The sequence below is a fragment of the Epinephelus lanceolatus genome, chromosome 1 (genome assembly GCF_041903045.1).
Source record: "Epinephelus lanceolatus isolate andai-2023 chromosome 1, ASM4190304v1, whole genome shotgun sequence".
In the NCBI taxonomy this organism is placed as follows: Eukaryota; Metazoa; Chordata; class Actinopteri; order Perciformes; family Serranidae; genus Epinephelus; species Epinephelus lanceolatus.
The window spans coordinates 14,436,791-14,455,833 of record NC_135734.1 but is presented as its reverse complement, the minus strand read 5'-3'; the positions used below and the strand labels follow the sequence as shown (position 1 = coordinate 14,455,833).

General features: G+C 43.6%; 2 protein-coding genes across 3 annotated transcripts in view; one reads left to right on the top strand and one right to left on the bottom strand.

The window, feature by feature from the left end:
• The window catches only part of LOC117257198 (low-density lipoprotein receptor-related protein 1-like), a 122,462-nt gene that overhangs the window by 83,974 nt on the left and 19,445 nt on the right, over nucleotides 1–19,043 (top strand). For both annotated transcript variants that reach the window (XM_033627191.2, XM_033627190.2), the window contains exons 28-49: nucleotides 400–531; nucleotides 1,460–1,687; nucleotides 2,428–2,602; nucleotides 4,490–4,584; nucleotides 4,679–4,828; nucleotides 5,260–5,400; nucleotides 5,641–5,766; nucleotides 5,880–6,011; nucleotides 6,217–6,351; nucleotides 6,978–7,107; nucleotides 7,232–7,358; nucleotides 7,466–7,617; nucleotides 7,741–7,865; nucleotides 8,026–8,400; nucleotides 13,837–14,026; nucleotides 14,139–14,343; nucleotides 14,526–14,718; nucleotides 16,841–16,966; nucleotides 18,217–18,345; nucleotides 18,437–18,556; nucleotides 18,655–18,768; nucleotides 18,888–19,037. In XM_033627191.2, the coding sequence (XP_033483082.1) occupies nucleotides 400–531; nucleotides 1,460–1,687; nucleotides 2,428–2,602; nucleotides 4,490–4,584; nucleotides 4,679–4,828; nucleotides 5,260–5,400; nucleotides 5,641–5,766; nucleotides 5,880–6,011; nucleotides 6,217–6,351; nucleotides 6,978–7,107; nucleotides 7,232–7,358; nucleotides 7,466–7,617; nucleotides 7,741–7,865; nucleotides 8,026–8,400; nucleotides 13,837–14,026; nucleotides 14,139–14,343; nucleotides 14,526–14,718; nucleotides 16,841–16,966; nucleotides 18,217–18,345; nucleotides 18,437–18,556; nucleotides 18,655–18,768; nucleotides 18,888–19,037 (3,450 nt within the window). The remainder of the gene's footprint in view (nucleotides 1–399; nucleotides 532–1,459; nucleotides 1,688–2,427; nucleotides 2,603–4,489; nucleotides 4,585–4,678; nucleotides 4,829–5,259; nucleotides 5,401–5,640; nucleotides 5,767–5,879; nucleotides 6,012–6,216; nucleotides 6,352–6,977; nucleotides 7,108–7,231; nucleotides 7,359–7,465; nucleotides 7,618–7,740; nucleotides 7,866–8,025; nucleotides 8,401–13,836; nucleotides 14,027–14,138; nucleotides 14,344–14,525; nucleotides 14,719–16,840; nucleotides 16,967–18,216; nucleotides 18,346–18,436; nucleotides 18,557–18,654; nucleotides 18,769–18,887; nucleotides 19,038–19,043) is intronic.
• On the bottom strand, nucleotides 10,245–12,343 carry LOC117257199 (galanin receptor 2b). The gene has a single exon (XM_033627192.2). The coding sequence runs from the start codon at nucleotides 11,666–11,668 to the stop codon at nucleotides 10,631–10,633; it is 1,038 nt and encodes a 345-aa protein (XP_033483083.1). The 5' UTR covers nucleotides 11,669–12,343; the 3' UTR covers nucleotides 10,245–10,630.

Below are 19,043 nucleotides of genomic sequence, written 5' to 3'. Positions count from 1 at the left end.
TAAACATCCTTTGTAGATAGTGAGGTTTTAGCAAAAATGTTGTTAGGACGTACGGAGCATACCACTGGTAAACGAGACTTGGATTATACTGCACAAGTTGTGTGAGAGTTTGTAATGATGTTTTGATATATAGTAGTTTTGGTGTTGTTAAACGTGGACCCCTTTGAACAAAGTTTTCTTCACAAATTCAAGGTGAGTAACTGATACACAAATGATCATGTTGGGGCTGAAGTATTCCTTTAAGACTCTGAAAATCTTGTCAGTATAGCTACAATGGCAGCCAGTATGTTCCTTATAGTATATTTATTATGAGAATGACAACTCAGTTTTATACATGCTGCTTCATGCGATGTTTAAGGATACATTCTGAATACTTTTTCCATACTCACATCTCCGTAGCTCCTAACCCATGTGCGGCTAAAGACGGCAAGGAGCCCTGTTCTCATCTATGTCTTATCAACTACAATCAGACCTTCTCATGTGCCTGCCCTCACCTCATGAAGCTAGGCCCCGACAAACGCACTTGCTATGGTAAGCGAGAACACACGACACGTGCATAAATGCAGTTACTGTAGAAAAACATACTCTTTGATTCTCCTTTGAGCCAGCAGACAATTTTCCCCTCTGCTTGTCTTGGCAAAATTGTTGTTGAATACCACAGTGTAATCCCTGTCCTTGCAGAATTGTTTATTTCCATTTGTGTGTTGGTGTGTGTGTGTCAGAGATACACAGAGAGAGAGAGAGAGAGACAGAGACAGAGACAGAGACAGAGAGAGAGAGAGAGAGAGAGAGAGAGAAAGAGAGGTTTAAACAATCTGGACTTTTTTCACTTTGAGGTGCTACTGCTGTGACAGCTTTGGAGCACATTGAAGTGTCTGTCCGTGAAAAGTGAGAGCAGGCCTGTTTATTCAGTGTGTGAGCTTAGTATTCAGGGCAGCACTTTCTATTATCTTCAGAGGTAATGGAATGGAGAGCCCCATTCTGTCTGAGGCAGGCATCAGCCACAACCCTCCACATCCACCACCTAGTCTGGCCTGGCCGATACAGCCTGACACTGTCATTACTCTCCGCTCTCTCCTCCCCTCTCTTCCTGTCCATCATTTAAGCTGCACACAGTGAAATGATGATAGGATTGTTGAGACCAATGCAATTGTAACGTCCCAGCACTGATTGAATTCACTCTCGCTGTCATGGCTGTGCTATTGAGTTAGCCTGCCAGACACAATCATTAGAGTCAAAGATGCAATTGGATTAACTGTTTGTTCAAGTGGCAGGAATAATGCGCTGATGCACCCATCCATGCTGCAACCACCTATTCCCCACAGCTCTAACATTAGTGTGCACTCATGCATTTGACTTTTGACTTGAAGCTGCATTTAACTCCTGATTATCCCCATTGAATGCCGAAGGTTTGGGGAATCACTGAAGGTTGCATGTCAATGTGTTCCCCACCCTGCAGAGTCTCGTCAGTTCCTGCTGTACGCTCGCCAGATTGAGATCAGAGGAGTGGACATCGACAACCCCTACTACAACTACATCATCTCCTTCACTGTGCCTGACATTGACAACGTGACCGTTGTGGACTATGATGCTCTGGAGCACCGAATCTACTGGTCAGATGTGCGCACTCAGACCATCAAGAGGGCTTTTATCAATGGCACTGGAGTTGAGACTGTGGTCTCTGCTGGTACGGAGAAGACACACCAGACTTAAATTCCATTTCCATTTCCATTCCATTGGTTTACAGATCTTTCACTCGGATATTGTGTACATGTGCTTTTAGAGGTTGGGTTTCTTGTGCCAAGGAAACAAATTATCACAGTTTGCAATAAAAAATGTCCTCTTATGATGAGGGGTCTAAAGAATATGATCCCAATAATAGAAAGTGCTTTCAAATGATTATCCTTCAAAGTTGTGTATGAAACAAAAAAAGGATAATTTACCATTTATCATTTACCATTTATGGATACTCTGTATACCCTGTAACGCTGTATTCCCTTAGTCATATGTTCCCACAGGCCTATGTTCCCCTCGACCCTATGTTCCCTTAGTAACTTAGTCCCTTATCCCTATGTTTCCTCAGTCCGTGTTTCCTCAACCCTATGTTACCTCAGGCCTACTGGTATGTTCCCCTCAGTCCTATGTTCCTGAAGTCCTATGTTCCTTCAACTCTATGTTCCCTCATCCCTATGTTCCCTCACATCAGTACCTCTGCCAATGAGGTAATGTTTTCTCCCCTGTAGTAACGTGGGCAACCTTAACCCAGTTATGGAAGGGCCGGCTCTTACGGTGAGGGAACATAGGGCTGACCCTCAGTAATCAATTCAGCAGACAAAATCTGTGGCTGTAGGGTAGAAACAAAAAGCTTGCTTTGACTGATGAGGTTAATTAATGGCTGTGTGTGTGTGTGTGTTTATCTTTGTTCAGATCTGCCCAATGCTCACGGCCTGGCAGTGGACTGGGTGTCCAGGAACCTGTTCTGGACCAGCTATGATGCCAATAAGAAACAGATTAATGTTGCCAGACTTGACGGCTCCTTCAAAAATGCTGTCATCCAGGGCTTGGACAAACCACACTGTCTAGTGCTGCATCCAATACTGGGGTTGGTCGTCCACACACACACACACACACACACTGAAGCTGTCACACTTAGTCTAAAAGAAACTTTCAGAAATTGTTCTCAGACATCCTCCTGATTTCACCTTTAACCTACAACACATACACACAGAAGTGCACACGCACAATCATACACACTCAGGCAATGTCTGGCTGTCAGGCTCCCCTCTGTTTGCAGTCAGAGATGACAGGCAGAGTAGTTGGTCGCTGACCTCTGACTGTTTCTTCACTCAGGAAGTGGTTCCAATTTTTCTCCCGTCGTGTCATCTTTCTCCTCTGTCGCTCTCTTTCTCCATCTTGCTCCATTTCTGTTTTTGAAAGATAGCTTCTGCGCTCAGATAGACTATCCGTGAATTATTTACTGCCAATGTCTCTGTCGCTTTCTGTCGCTATTTCTGTTCCAGTGTTTATCTTACATCCTGTCCCCTCCTACCTTGTTTAGCAAATGTCCATTTTTCCCTCCCGTCTTCCCTCTTGAAACCTCACCCCCCCCCCCCCCCCGGCTCCCCAAACAGAACCTGGCCTCAGCCCCTCCTCCCACCAGCAGAGCAGAGACAGACCATCTGTATTTATATATTTAGTTTTCTCCTGCAGGAATATGTGTCCCTTTGAGTATTTTAGGTGGATGAGGGAAGGATATTTTCTTAAGAAATGTGTCTCCCTCCTTGTGTTTTTTTTTGTGTGTGTGTACTCCTTCCTCTCTGCAAAGACTTAGCCTACTTAAGCGGAGGAATGTTTCCGATCTGAGCATTGTTGGCATGGGGGGAAAATGAGAAGCAGATGCTGGATCCATATGCTGGGGCTGTCTCCTCTTCCTGGCACACAAACACACTGCCCAGAATACGTCCAAGAGTGGGTGGGGGCAAAAAGAGTCAGGGAGGGACAAACTCAAACTTGCATGTGTGCACAAAAACATGACATTGGGGGCGTTTAAATGCTGCAGAAAGTTCATTTAAAGTTAACAAACAAATGAAGGGTGTGGTGGATGTGGTAGGATTTGACAGGAAGTGGGTGATAGAGGCAGAGGATAGATACCCTTTAAACATAGATTACACAAAGTCTAAACACAGTGACACACAATCACATTGTCCTGTGTACTCCGCATGTGTGTGTGTGGGAGGTCAGAGAGGACTTTAACCAGTTTGAGGAGCAAGGAAGTTGAAGGCGATGAGGTCGCCTTAAATATAAACCCACATACTGTATTTTTTTTAAAATTGCTATTAAAGTCACATATGATTTATGATTTACAGACCAGATGCTCCACAGATTCCACAAAATGTTGTTGATACTATTACTATTATTTGTGTTGCCAATCGATTTGACTTTGAGATCAGCTTTTCAAGAGCGAAAACATCTAGTAAAATCTAACAAACAAGCCAGCATACAAACCATGGCCACCGGTAAACAAATCTAAAGGCAGCCACCCAAAAATTGAACAACAAAAAGTAATAATAAAAACTATTACCAGAGTCCTAACAAACATCCCATAACAAAGCTTTAAATCTCCAAGGGGAATAAAAGAATGTAGCAGGAGAGCTGTTTGCAATTCAGTCTCAATTCACTCCACTCCTGCCAAGATCAGTGTGTACATATGGGATATCGAAGGTTAAGAAATTATTGGAATGTGTGCTGGAGTTAGTATGAGAGAAGATAAATGAGATGAGCTGGCCTCAGTATGACAGGAAGTTCAGGACGGCAAATTGATTCCCTCAAATCATTCATTAAACCTTTTTGTCAATATATATACACTGAGCAATGAGGCTTGTATTGCGAGGCATATGAGTCTTATTAGGCCTATTGACCAAGTTTAGTCAACAAGATGAATGATGTTGTGAAAATAAATCTAAGTTCTCTCTTTGTCTGCCTCTTTCAGGAAACTCTACTGGACAGATGGGGACAACATCAGCATCGCCAACACAGACGGTAGCAACCGCAGTGTCCTTTTCACGGGCCAGAAAGGCCCTGTCGGTGAGTGACAGACTGTACTTCCTTGTGTGACTGCATGAGAGACAGCGCACCCTAGTGACAAGGCATACACATCAGCTCCCTCCTTGTTTTCCAGGTCTCTCTATTGACTTTGACACTGAGCAGCTGTACTGGATCAGCTCGGGGAACAGCACCATCAGCCGCTGTAAACTGGACGGCTCTGGACTGGAGGTGCTGGAGGGGGTGAAGGGCAAGTTGACCAAGGCTACTGCTCTGGCCATCATGGGTAAGTTTAAAAAAAAAAAAAAAAAGCCCATTTTAGCCAATAATTAGGGCTGCAGCTAACGATTATTTTCATTGTGGATTCATCTGTTGATTATTTTCTCAATTAATTGATTAATTATTTGGTTTATAAAATGGTGAAAAATGTTGATCAGCGTTTCCTAAAACCCAAGATGACATCCTCAGATGTCTTTAGTCCTCAATCTAAAGATATTCAGTTTAGAGGGATCATAAAGGAGAAAAGAAACCAGGAAATATTAACATTTAAGAGGCTGGAATCAAATAGTTTTTACTTTTTCTTAAAAGATATGATAGCTTATTCACGTTGCAAGTGTATGTGTGTGCCTTTAAATATTGCTCTGAGTTAAGGTTGAGGGGTCTTCCAGTGTTAGGTCTGAGAGTGTTGAGCATCCTGTGGTGTGTTGCATCCTTCAGGAGACAAGTTGTGGTGGGCGGACCAAGGAACTGACCAGATAGGAACCTGTGACAAGAAGGACGGCGGCAACTGGAAAGTCCTGAGGAACAGCACATCCCCCATGATGCACATGAAAATCTACAATGAAACCGTGCAGAAAGGTGCAGGGTTCTTGGCCACACAGCAACTTTTTCTAAGACTGTGCAACATTTGTTTGGTTAAATTACTTGGCAAAAAATACAAAAAAGTAAAGGGAGTAAAATATGTCCTTGTCTCATCGCAGGTCTGTTTTGCTTCTTGCATGTTGCCTGTTTATCTATGCCAAAGCACATCTGTTGATGTCTCTGTAACCCCTCTTTGATTTGTTTTGTGTATTTGTTCTCGTGCCTTTGCGTTCCCAGGCACCAATCTCTGCAGTAATAACAACGGAGACTGTTCCCAGCTGTGTCTCCCCACTTCCCCAACCACCAGGGCCTGCATGTGCACCGCAGGATACAGCCTGCGCACAGGGCAACAGTCTTGTGAAGGTACGAGACATTTATACACGCAGTGTTTTCTTGATTTAGCCAAATTTGGATTCAAGAATCGATGAAAATGATGAATGTGTGATGCAACTCAAAACATGAAATATTTGCTGTAGGTGTTGGCTCTTTCCTGCTGTACTCTGTGCATGAGGGCATACGTGGTATTCCTTTGGATCCATCAGACAAGTCTGATGCCCTGGTACCGGTGTCAGGCACATCCCTGGCTGTGGGAATAGATTTCCATGCCGGTAGGACTCGAGTTTTTTTTTTTTTTTTTTTTAACAACATATGTGGGGTTTTTTTCTACAAATAAGGAAGAATTACCCAGCATGAAGGGTTTTTTTGTCTCTTGGCTGAAAAAAACACCTTAATTTTACCACTGAGTTTAGTACATATTACTTTATAAGGGTATAGGAAAGTTCCAGCTCAGACATGTTTTACTTGTTTTCACAGACAATGACACAATCTACTGGGTCGACATGGGCCTGAGCACCATTAGCAGGGCCAAGAGAGACCAGACATGGAGAGAGGACGTGGTCACTAATGGCATTGGCAGAGTGGAGGGCATCGCTGTGGACTGGATAGCAGGTGAGAGACTCCTCGGTCATGAAAAAAACATAGTGTACATGATGAAAATTGTGGAAATCAAACAGCCTTAATAATACATAACGATAAACTGATTCACTTTTGTTGTCAGTCTGTCTTTCATCCTTGCTTGTCTGTTATCACACAATATGGGTGTAAGAAAATACTGATACACAATGTTATCAATTTTACGTTTTGTGATACTGTATCAATTAAAAAAAACTATATTGATTTTTAATAGTTTACTTAATTTGTTTACCTAAAGAATCCTGCAAGCACTTTAATTTTAATTTTTATTAATAGGCAAATGCCACTTTCTTTGCTGAGACTGCACAAAAAGTAGTGCTACTGTATGACAAGGACTGTGATAAATATAAATGCAGATGTCACGGTTCTGATTGCATAAAAACAGCACACTTACTTTTGCATATGATGATATCTTCTTTATACTATGACAGTTTTCATAAAATTAGATTTAAAAAAATTGCAATATGTGCCAATACACAGCACTACCATGCAGTAGGAAGGGAGATGAATCTAAAGTAATTAGGAGAACCTATTGTACTAACTGAATAATAATAATGTCAAATAGTGTCAGAGAATCATTGTTTCTCCTCCATCCTCAACAGGAAACATCTACTGGACGGACCAAGGCTTTGATGTGATTGAGGTAGCCAGACTGAACGGCTCTTTCCGCTATGTGGTGATCTCTCAGGGCCTGGACAAACCTCGTGCCATCACTGTCCACCCTGAGAAAGGGTGAGAGGAAACAGCACTCCAGTTATTGTCTGTCTTTAGCTTCTGCTTCTGTAATCTCTCCCATTATTGATCACTGAGGAAGTTATCTCTGTGCTTTACTGTGTTTATGTGTGTGTGTATATAGGTATCTGTTCTGGACGGAGTGGGGCCAGTACCCTCGTATTGAACGGTCTCGTCTGGATGGCTCTCAGAGGGCTATCCTGGTCAATGCCAGTATCAGCTGGCCCAACGGTATCTCCATTGACTATGAGGTGCAGTATAACAGACCTTCCTTACATTTATATCACTATGTTAGAGTGCAGAAAGCCGACACTGCATCATAACATTATTTCAACTATTTCTGTCTGCATGCATGTAGGAGAATCTGCTGTACTGGTGCGATGCCAGGACAGACAAGATTGAGCGCATCAACCTGGAAACTGGAGAGAACAGGGAAGTTGTGCTTGCCAACAACAACATGGACATGTTCTCTGTGTCTGTGTTTGAAAGCTACATCTACTGGAGTGACAGGTTAGATAAATCCCCCTCATTTGTCACTTATTTATGAATACTATTTGTCGTCACCCTTAATGTTTTAAATTTTTTATCTGCAAGCTTAATTTTTGTTTAATTTCTGTTTAATTTTTGACCCAGGACACATGCTAATGGCTCCATAAAGAGAGGCAGCAAGGACAACGCCACAGACTCCGTGTCTCTGAGGACTGGTATTGGGGTACAGCTCAAAGACATCAAGGTTTTCAACAGGGCCAGGCAGCAAGGTGAGCACCGGGGTGTTTATTTCAAAACTTAAATGTCTGCTTTACATGCCAAAAATGAGCATTGAGCATTTGCATAGAACATTTTTGTGCAATGTCATGTTCAAACTTGAAATTCAAATGTACATGATGATCATGTCATGGATTTCATGTCTGTATACAGGAACAAACGTATGCAAAGATAAAAATGGCGGTTGCCAGCAGCTTTGTCTTTTCCGTGGCAACGGACAGCGGACATGTGCCTGCGCCCATGGTATGCTGGCCGAAGACGGCTGCAGCTGCCGTGACTACGATGGCTACCTACTCTATTCAGAGCGCACCATACTAAAGAGCGTCCACCTGTCAGATGAAAACAACCTAAATGCACCCATCAAACCATTCGAGGACCCTGAACACATGAAGAATGTCATTGCACTCACTTTTGACTACAGAGGAGGTGGAGGAAAGGGAGCTAACCGCATCTTCTTCAGCGACATCCACTTCGGCAACATCCAGCAGATCAGTGATGATGGGTCTGACCGCAGGACTGTGGTAGAGAGTGAGTATTCCCACATCTAAAAGGGACCTATTATGCTCATTTTTAAGTTCATACTTGTATTTTGGGTTTTTACTAGAACATGTTCACATGCTTGAATGTTCAAAAACACTTCATATTTCTTAAACTGTCAATGCTGGAACACCTGTATTCACCCTCTGTCTCAGATCCTCCATTTTATAGCCTGTCTCTTTCAGCCCCCCCGCCCCAAAAAGGCCCAGACTGTTTTGATTGGTTAGCCTTTTCTGAGTCTTCTGTGTCTCAGCATCTCTGCACTGGTCATTGCACTTTTTACCATAAAAAAATCACCAGTAAAAGCTTCTAAACACAACTAGGCATGTTCCAGCAGGAGTATAATCCAAAATCAGGGAGAAATTTACAACATCAGCAACCAAGATTACCACGGTTGGGAAGTAATGGCATACAAGTAATTAAGTTACGTATCTAAAATACAAAAAATGAGTAACTGTATTCTGTTACATTTACAGTTTAAATCAATGGTATAATGAACACAGTTACTGTCTTTAAAAAGAGATTACTTAAAGAGATCACTTATTTGTTTCTGTTTTATTTGTTCTAACACCATGTCCTAACGAATGTGATGTGAGCAAGCATCAGTTGGATTGTATAGTTTTGGTTTTTTTTGGAATGTCCTTATTGGCTGCTTGTGCTGCTGTTTGGAGCTGAACTTTTGTCAGAAGCTAATGCTTGCTTTGAAAGCTCCACAATTAATGAGGAACAGCTAATTTGTGACATTGAATTAAGGAATTATCTACACAACAGAACCTAAATAAGATGGGAGCTGGCAAGAGAGAGATCGCAAGGAAGCGTTAAGTTTCTGGTAAATGATCATCACTAATAACAACCCACTTGCTGTTGGCTGTATTGTAAGTCATTCCCAGTAAATATGTAAGGGATAATGTATAGTGAGCCGGTGCACGTCGGGGTTCCATTCCCCTGTTGGGGGTTATTTTTCAACAGTCACCGGCTCACTATATATTATCCTGCTTAGAACATGGCTTACTACTAAAACATTCAAATGTTACAACTGGCATCAATATTATTAAATTGCTGGCAGAGTGTATTGACAGAGGAGAGGCGTTCACCAGACAAACGGGAGCGGAGGAGAGGATTTTACTCCACTTCTCCCGGTCGGAGATGCTGGGTGCCCAGTAGCCGTGAAGGCTGCCCTCACATTTATGGCCAGTGACCAGCATGATCTCCCTGCTCTCCAGGCCAGCGTGGGAGAGCTGTGTGGACTAACGTTAACTGATTTTGATGCTCCTCAGCCGAAGGCCGTTGCTATGGCGTCTCGAGCAACGGAGCAGCAGAGCAGCGGTGATACCTCAAGAAATAAACACAGCAGAATTTTGTTGATTGACCAGTCAGAATCAAGTGCCATGTTCTAACACGTGTGTTTTCTTTTTAAAAAACACAAACGTAGAGAGTTAGAGTGTACTCGCCCACCTTACATCTCCAGTCCAGTGCCTATTTCCTAGTTTATCAACAGTGTATTCCCCCTCCATCAGTAGATAATAGGCTTGTCATTAGTCAGGAGTCTTTTCTGGTTACTTCACTTTTTGGTGAATAACAAAGAACTTTAGCTAGAAGCATCAGACCTCCCGGTGAGAAATCTCCTGGAGGAAAAAACAGCTGGAGTTCTCCAAAACACCTACTGATCTAAACACAACCAGCAAGCTCTTATTCTGAAGTTGTAGCTAAACTAGAAACAAAAGGAAATACTTTTTTTTTATCTGTGCTTTGAGAACAGTGCATACCAACATAAACAGCCTTACAGAGAGACTTTCATTTGCCTTATCTCAGCACAACAAAACACAGGTGCAGCGTTAATGTTTTACCAAAGTGCCTTTACTTTAAACTGTTTTACAAGGAATGCATGATTCAGGATTGTTTGTCCCACTGTCCCCGTGGTGCGGCACTTCCCAGGGCTTACTGTTTGATCCTCTTGTACAATATCCAGACTACCAGTATATGTTGTAAAGAGGAAAAGATGTTGAACATTGCCTGCTGCTGTGAGTGCTGTTGTTTTGCCTTGTTTAGTATACTTTCCTCATGAGGGTGATGATTGTGTCCACTTTTTTTCCATGCAAGTCTTTCAGCAAAGCAACTCAGCTTGTAATTGTTCTACTGGAATTCCCAGTAGTCAGGGTTTGCTCAGTGTTTGTTTGTTAGGTGTTCACATATATCAAGCAGGTTGTTGATAGTAATACTGTCAGGCAGCAGCCATATCCACAGCAACACTGGCTCTTTGCCCTCCAATCTTGAACAGCCTCAGCAGGTCTTGTCTGAACTTTTGGGACATAAGTACATAGAGAATGGGGTTCATCACTGTAGAGGAGGTCGCCATGAGACGTGAAAACACACTGAAGGTGCCATAACGTGGTGAGGCGCCAGTGGCCCCTGATACATCATCCGCCAATAAGGCCAGCGTCAGACCATAGGATGGCAGCCAGCACAGGGTGAAAGCCAGCACCAGCATGGCTGACGTCTGGGTCACTTTGCTCTGGTAGCGTTCTACTTGGGGGACCCTGCCAGCATGCTGCTTCCCCCACAGGAACATGTAGATGCTGCCATACGCCACTGCAATGGTGACCAGTGGAAATAAGAAGGCCACGAAGAAGTGAAGCAATCCATAGATCAGCTGGTCTCGGTGGGACAGGAAAGCAAAGCAAGCATTGCCATCAGTGGCTTGTGGGGATCCCACAAAGCGAAAAATGAGCTGGGGAGCAGCTAGACAGCAGGCTGGGACCCAGAGGAGTGCAGCAGCTATAGACACCCGGCGAGGGGAGAGGAGGCTGAAGGCTCTGTTAGGTTTTACCACAGTTAGATAGCGAGATATGGCCAGTGTGGCCAGTGTGAAGGCGCTGGCAGAGGACCAAGCTGATCCAAAGAAGCTCACAAGGCGACACATGAATTCCCCAAATGGCCATTGCTGCATGGCTGAGGCGACAGTGTGGAAGGGAAGCACACAGAGAAAAAGCAGGTCTGCAGCGCTCAGAGCCAGCAGGAGGACATCAGTTCCTGTGCCTGTTTGGGAGCTTTGAGAAGACTGTCCAATATGTCCCGCCCCACTCCTCCGCCGTCCACACAGGATCACCATCACCATGGTTTGCCCACTAACTCCCAGCACCAGAATCAGTACATCTAATATTGGGACCAAGACCTGCTCCACATTGCGGAGGCCAGTGTCACTGCTATTCCCCAAACCTGTAGAGTTCCTTAGCAGTATCCTGACTTCAGATATAGACATGTCTTCGAATTATACTGACACTGCTGGCTTTTGGTTGGGTGAAATATGATCAAGCCGGTCATAAAACTACTGATAATACATGTAGGAATGATTACTCATGGGTCAATAGCACTTTACTCATAAATAATAGCTCACTGATTTCCAATGACACTCCCTAAAGGTTGATGGTAATATTGTGCAATAACGGAAGACAGATGTTAATACATGAATAAGCACATACACACAGATTACATACATTCAGGTCCCTTCTAACATTGTGAAAATCACATTCCCTTTAAAACATGTGCTGTACATGAATCAAGCCACTCCGGTCCTCGCAATCAGGGCCTCCTCTGATTGGCTGGGGCTGGTAAAGTGAGTGAAATAAAATGAGAGCCCTCCATTGAAGACATTCCTGATTTCTCAGCTGCTGGAGTCTCCATCCCTCCCTCTGGACTCTTGTTAAGAGCGTCCAAGTGTTGAGAACTAAATGCAGTAGATTGTGTGATTTCCTGTCACCTCAGAGCAGGCAGCTACTCCACATGACATCTCAATCAGGTCCGTGTTCGGCAGTCCACAATCAGCCCCACTCCTGCCTCCATGGAACGGATCTCCTGAGGAACACAATTCTAGCAGAGGAGGAAACGAGAGGCGAATAGCTCGACAGTAAGAGAAGATGAAGCAGAGTATACTGCAGGTGAACTCTGGACTGATTATCACAGAGCACGCGAGAGATAGGCCTGCCTGCTCTCTGTGGGAGGGCCTTATGGGGACAAACACAGTTTTTCCCATGGTGTATTGTCTCTGGTTATTTTCTAAAAGGATCTGTACATTTTGTAGAAGTATTGCTTCTGCACACAAATATACATAACAGATACAGATATGGTGTACACACAGTCAGAGACAGAGTGACATCGTGTTTGCCTTCAGAAATCAGGGTCGTTATTGACTGCCGGCCTGATAGCAAACGCTGAACTGCTATCGCACCTTATGCAGATAACTGCAATAAAGCACTATCGGTGTCAGTATAACCAGCTGAGCTCAAGAGCTTTAAATTCAGCTCATCTGAATCATTGTAAACAACAAGCACAAATGTACAGGAACCCAGATAGGCCTAGGTCAACAGTGTGAAGATAAACACAACTGAAAAGCAAGAATTTGAGTGGAGAGTACTGCAGGTGAGAGATTTACAATTCATTAACAGCACTGAGGAAAGAGGAAATAGGGGCGAATGGATTTTGTGTTGTTGCTCCTCATTGATTTTTTAGGGCATTGATTTATGAGCATGAGGAGCAAAGGGGAGTTGTTTTTGTGTTGCATGCCATCACTCGGCCCTCCAGTTGCTTTGCTTCATTCACAGTCTCCTAGCATTCAGCCAGACAAATGTTGATTCATGTCTGCCGCGTTGCACTGGAGATGTTGAGGTGTAGTGTTAAGTGTCCCACCTGGTGGTGAACCTTGCTGATCCTCCGGCCCGAGCTGATGGAGTGAGATCATAGCCAGCTCTGGAAAAGGCTGCTGTGATCATTAGACCCTCGCTGTTCCATTGCAGTAACAGTAACAACAAGGCGACTATTACCAGTTATTTGGCATTGGATTGATCTGATGTGTGTTTTCAAATTTACTCCCCCACAAGTGTGTGTGTGCATGTATTGTCTCTCACCGGAGCGGAGCAGCTGTTCTCTATCTGCCGCTGCAGAACTTTGTGTTCCCCCATCTTGGCTGACTCTTGCCTGTCCTCTGGCCTCTGTGCAGGCGAGGAGCTCATAACCTCTTACTCATTTCAAGGCTGTGGAGCAGAAAAAATGACTTTTTTTACTTCCCAACTGTTGATGAGGTAGTGCGATGGAAAGTAATACGCTAGGCGGCAACTGTTATTGTGACCTTTTTAGTGAGCTATTTGCTGGATAAAAGCCTTGAATCACACTGTGTTCTTGGTCATTAATACCAAGCTGCCATGTCCATAGCCCTGACTCTGTGCTGCCCCACTGCAGTCTGCCAGCACTGAGCTGCTGCCAGACAGTCCACATTTGGCCTTTTAACATAGCACTGGGATTGACGTGCTTCTTTTCCTTAACCTCTTTTCTCCTCTGCACTCTCCCTCTTTGTGGTTCTTTTTACCTTTCCCTTTTCCACTGTTCTCTGTATTAATCTCCCCCTCTTCTCTCTGTTCCTTCGATCTTTTTCAGACGTCGGCTCGGTGGAGGGCTTGGCGTACCACAGGGGCTGGGATATGCTGTATTGGACCAGTTACACTACCTCAACCATCACCCGCCACACCGTGGATCAAAACCGCTGGGGTGCTGTTGACAGGCACACCGTGGTCAGCATGTCGGGAGATGACCACCCCAGAGCCTTTGTCCTTGATGAGTGTCAGGGGTCAGAACAGATACAATAATTTATATCGCACCTCTTTGCCTTCAGAACTATTCCCAAATTAGGTAAAAAATGTCTGCACACGCACATTACTGATTGTTATTCTCCCCTGCAGCCTCATGTTTTGGACCAACTGGAACGAGCAGTCTCCCAGTATCATGCGTTCCACACTGTCTGGCTCCAACGTCCTTGTGATCATTGGCAATGACATCCGAACCCCTAACGGCCTGGCCATAGACCACCGTGCTGAAAAGCTTTATTTTTCCGATGCCACGCTAGACAAGATAGAGCGCTGCGAATATGACGGCACTCGCCGCTATGTAAGTGACATACACACTGGCATGCAGTTGCAGGCAGTGTACATTTGCTTGTGCCACAGTCTGATTGTATTACAGGTTTGCGGAATAAAAGCCGTCACTGTGTTTATCTTTTCAAGCTTGATGTAAGGCTGGAATTTCCTGAATGAATGAGGTCATGACTGTGGTTGTGCTTCCCCCTGCAGGTGGTGTTGAAGAATGAGCCAGCCCACCCGTTTGGCCTGGCTGTGTACGGTGACTACATCTTCTGGACTGACTGGGTGAGGAGGGCCGTGCTTCGGGCTGACAAATACACAGGAGGGGACATGAAGGTGCTGCGTGCTGACATACCTCAGCAGCCAATGGGCATCATCGCTGTGGCCAACGACACCAATAGCTGTGAGTTTTTACAATGCGTGAGAAATGTAGCTGTGTGTGTGTGTGTGTGTGTGCGTGTGTGTGTGTGTGTTTGATTACTTGTGAAGTGTGTAATGATACTGCATAGGACAAGGTGATATGGATCAAAAATATTCTTTGGAAATGGTTGTAAATGCTTTAATAGGAAAAACTCCTTGAGATGTACCATCTTGGTTTCAAGGGGGTCTTCAAAGAAATTTATACAATACAAGCACAATTAGACAAAAAATAACAATAAACAAAGATAACAACAAGATAATTAAACAATACCCAATATACAAAAAACAAAATCAAATAAGACGTACCAAATTAGGAGAGATTATACTCCAAACAGAGTATGAAATGGATCTTAAAGTCTTAATGTCATTGATAGGATAAAGTAATAGAATTATAAAACATAATTATTGAATTACTTTGTATAAATGTATATTGTGATTTTGTAAACTTTCAGGAAATATCAATTGAGAAACTGTTAAATACAGAATAAAAGAGACAAGAATTCCTATTTTTGGCTAATCCAGCAAGATACTTCATCACATTGCTGCAAAAATAAAAGTCCATCATTATAATAATTACTAAGTTAATGGTTGTTTGAAGTGTAAAGTTGAATCATTTGTGTTATCTCATATTACACTAATACAGTATGCACCTAAACCAACTAACTAATTACATTTATGACAAGTTGAGCAACCAGTTGCTTGATAGAATCTGAAGTAATAACATGAAATATAATTACAGCACAGATTATAGTTCCAGGGTAGAAAGTACATCATAAATCAAGCTAACTAAAGAGGACCCACTGTGCTCATCTTCAGGTTCATACTTGTAATTTGGGTTTTTACTAGAACATGTTTACAAGCTTCAGTGTTCAGAAAACACTTTATATTCATCACACTATCTGTGTTGGAACACCTATATTTTCCCTCTTCCTCTTTTAGAAAAAGCCCATGCTGCTCTGATTGATCAGTGTTTCCATGTCCTCTGTATCTTGGAGAATGACAGTGATGGAGAGTAGCAACACCTTCTACCGTGACAAATCACCCATAAAAGCTTTTATACCAAAATCTTCACAAGTGGACATGTTCCAGCAGCAGTATGATCTTAAATCAGAGCGAAATTTACAGCATCATCAACCAAAATTACATGTTTTCTGTGGCATTAGAATGTAGCTACATGTAGCAGTGTAGGCTATGTAACGTCAACACTTTAAACAGAGTATTCAGAATGGTCTGAAGCCTCAGGTTTTGTTCACAGGAATTACTTCTACATTTGTTTAATTTATTATTTGAAACTTTGTCCACCTTTAATATAAATATCCATTATTGTAACATTATAATAGGACAGAAAATGAGGAATGCCAAAATAAGTCCCCTTTAATTGTCAAGTCTTAATAAGGGCTTTTTTTAAGCAGGTGTCATACTTCAACACAAACAAACACACGCACAAAGATGCTTTTCTGCCTCAACAGAGCTGTTAATTAGGTGATAGAAGTCATCTAAGATTGTCACTGGAGCAGATGAGTTACAGACGTTTTTGGAACGGGCCCACCTGACATTCTCAACCCCAACATCAGCTTTATATCACCACAGACACAAACACACATAAGTGCCTGCTGAATTGCTGTTCCTCCCTTTAATCCATACTTCTCCACCTCCTTCTCCAACTCATATAGTTCTACATCTCCCATTATCTGTATACTTCTAAATCAATGCAGCCCTGTTTTTTTCTCCGCCCTATCGTCAGCCATCTTCTCATCTTCCTTCAAGTTGCCTCATTCAGTAAACTCTCTCGCGCTCCAATACCCACTGCGTCCATACAAGGTGAGAGCCTGTGGTAATAGCTGCAAATCCCATTTAGATTGAGTCACATTGAATTATGCATTCAGTGGAGGCAGAGCCATTGCCACATTCACGCAGGCGGATCTGTTTGCTGATGTGGATGAGCATGTGAGAAGGGGGGTGTTTGCTTGAGTGTCAGGAGGGTGGATATGAAAATTCTTAGCTAACTCACTCAGGTGTGTGTGTGTGTGTGTGTGTGTGTGCGTGTGTGTTAATATGTGCAGGTTTGTTTGGCTAACTTCCTCTAACTTGCCTCCTCTCTACAGGTGAGTTCTCCATGTGCCGTGTCAACAATGGAGGATGTCAGGACCTGTGTTTGCTGACCTCTGAGGGAAGGGTCAACTGCAGTTGCCGTGGCGATAGGAAGCTTTTGGAAGACAATACTTGCATAGGTAATGCAATACCCTTTTTCCTCCCAAATTAGTGTATACACTGCATGCATGTTTTTTAAAGTGAGAACACCCACTAAAAATAAGTGATAGACTCCTTCCCCATTGCCTGTAAACCAGGGTAGACAAGTAGGCCTTTCTGGGGGGTTTTTCCTCCATGGTTTGTCATATTCAACATCACAGAAACAGGTTAGTAAACAACAGAAAGTGCATGGAGGTGCGCTAGAAAAGGGCCAAAACTTCCCAGGTCCACCCAGGTGGGGAATTTACTTTTACTAGGACCGTAAAGGCAAGGCCTGCCCTACTCTGCCTAACTCTACTGCTGATTGGCTTACCCTGACATTCCTACCCTAACCCTTACCAATCTCACTCCTCTTGCCTAAACCAAACCAACCCACCCAACCAAGGTAACAAGCACTAACCATTAGAGGGAGAGTTGGGCGAGTCAAGAGGTAGCTATCCTATGTAACTCAAATTTGCACTCGGGTGTTGTATTTCTATCATCGGAGCTGGAGCTGATGAATACCCGTCACTACTGCAGAGACATTTGGGCTGGGAGTGGATGTTGATTGTAACCTCACCATTAAAGACTTAAGCCAGATGTTAGTGAGGTTTTTTGCATTTGGAAAGGGGGTTTAGTGAATCATAGAAAACAAATGTTTGGTTTTGAAAACTTTAGATGTCATATAAAGATTTTAAAACAAAGTTATCTTCATTCATTCATCTTCTAACCGCTTCATCCTCTTGAGGGTCGCGGGGGGGCTGGAGCCTATCCCAGCTGACATTGGGCTAGAGGCAGGGTACACCCTAGACAGGTCGCCAGACTATCACAGGGCTGACACATAGAGACAGACAACCATTCATGCTCACATTCACACCTACGGACAATTTAGAGTTATCAATTAACCTAGTCCCCAATCTGCATGTCTTTGGACTGTGGGAGAAGCCGGAGTGCCCGGAGAGAACCCACGCTGACACGGGGAGAACATGCAAACTCCGCACAGAAGGGCTCCCACACCCGGGATCAAACCTGCAACCCTCTTGCTGTGAGGCAACAGTGCTAACCACCACACCACCGTGCCGCCCCTTATCTTCATTCTATCTAATAAAATGCTTTAATAGAATATTTTTTTCATTAAAAGACTGAGATCAGGCTTTGAATGGATTTGAACAAGCACTGAAGATTTTCCATGTTGCATGCCACGGAGGTAGGCAACTCTTCTTAAGTGCAATTTTCTGTCTTTGTCTCGCAGCCCTCAACACTACATGTAACAACATTGATGAGTTTGAGTGTGGAAATGGAGATTGCATTAACTACACCCTGACTTGTGATGGCACAGCTCACTGCAAGGACAAGTCTGATGAGAAGCAGTCCTACTGTGGTGAGTGGAACCTCTCTCTGAGTCAAAACAATATTGTCTTGTTGTTGACATTTGTGATGTGAGTCCGTATCATTTCCTGTCTGGTTCTCAGCCAACCGTGTGTGCAAGAAGGGATACAGGCGGTGCGTGAACGGCCGCTGTGTGGGGCATAGCTCCTGGTGCAACGGGCAGGATGACTGTGGAGACAGTTCTGATGAAGTCTTCTGTAATGGTGAGTCGACTCTCCTGATTAAATAAGTTCCTCCTGCCTGCAGTCATATGACATTTTGAAATGATATTCTACCTAAGCACCGTATCTTCTTTTGTCAGCCACACTGTGCACAGCCGATCAGTTCCAGTGCAGAGACGGAGGCTGCATCTCCAACTCCAGCAAGTGTAACCAGAAAGTGGACTGCGAGGATGCCAGTGATGAGATGAATTGCAGTACGTTTAAATGATCCCATTCATTCAGAATAACTAAATGTTATGAAAAAACGCCAACACCTTCTAGCAGGCTACGGTATAAATTAGTGCTGCTCTCTCTCTCTCTTTTTTTTTTCAAGCTGCCACGGACTGTTCCAGTTACTTCCATCTTGGTGTGAAAGGAGTGACATTTCAGAAATGCGAGTTCACCACACTCTGCTATGCCCCTTCATGGCTGTGTGATGGAGCTAATGACTGTGGAGACTTCTCGGATGAAAGAAATTGCCCAGGTATTT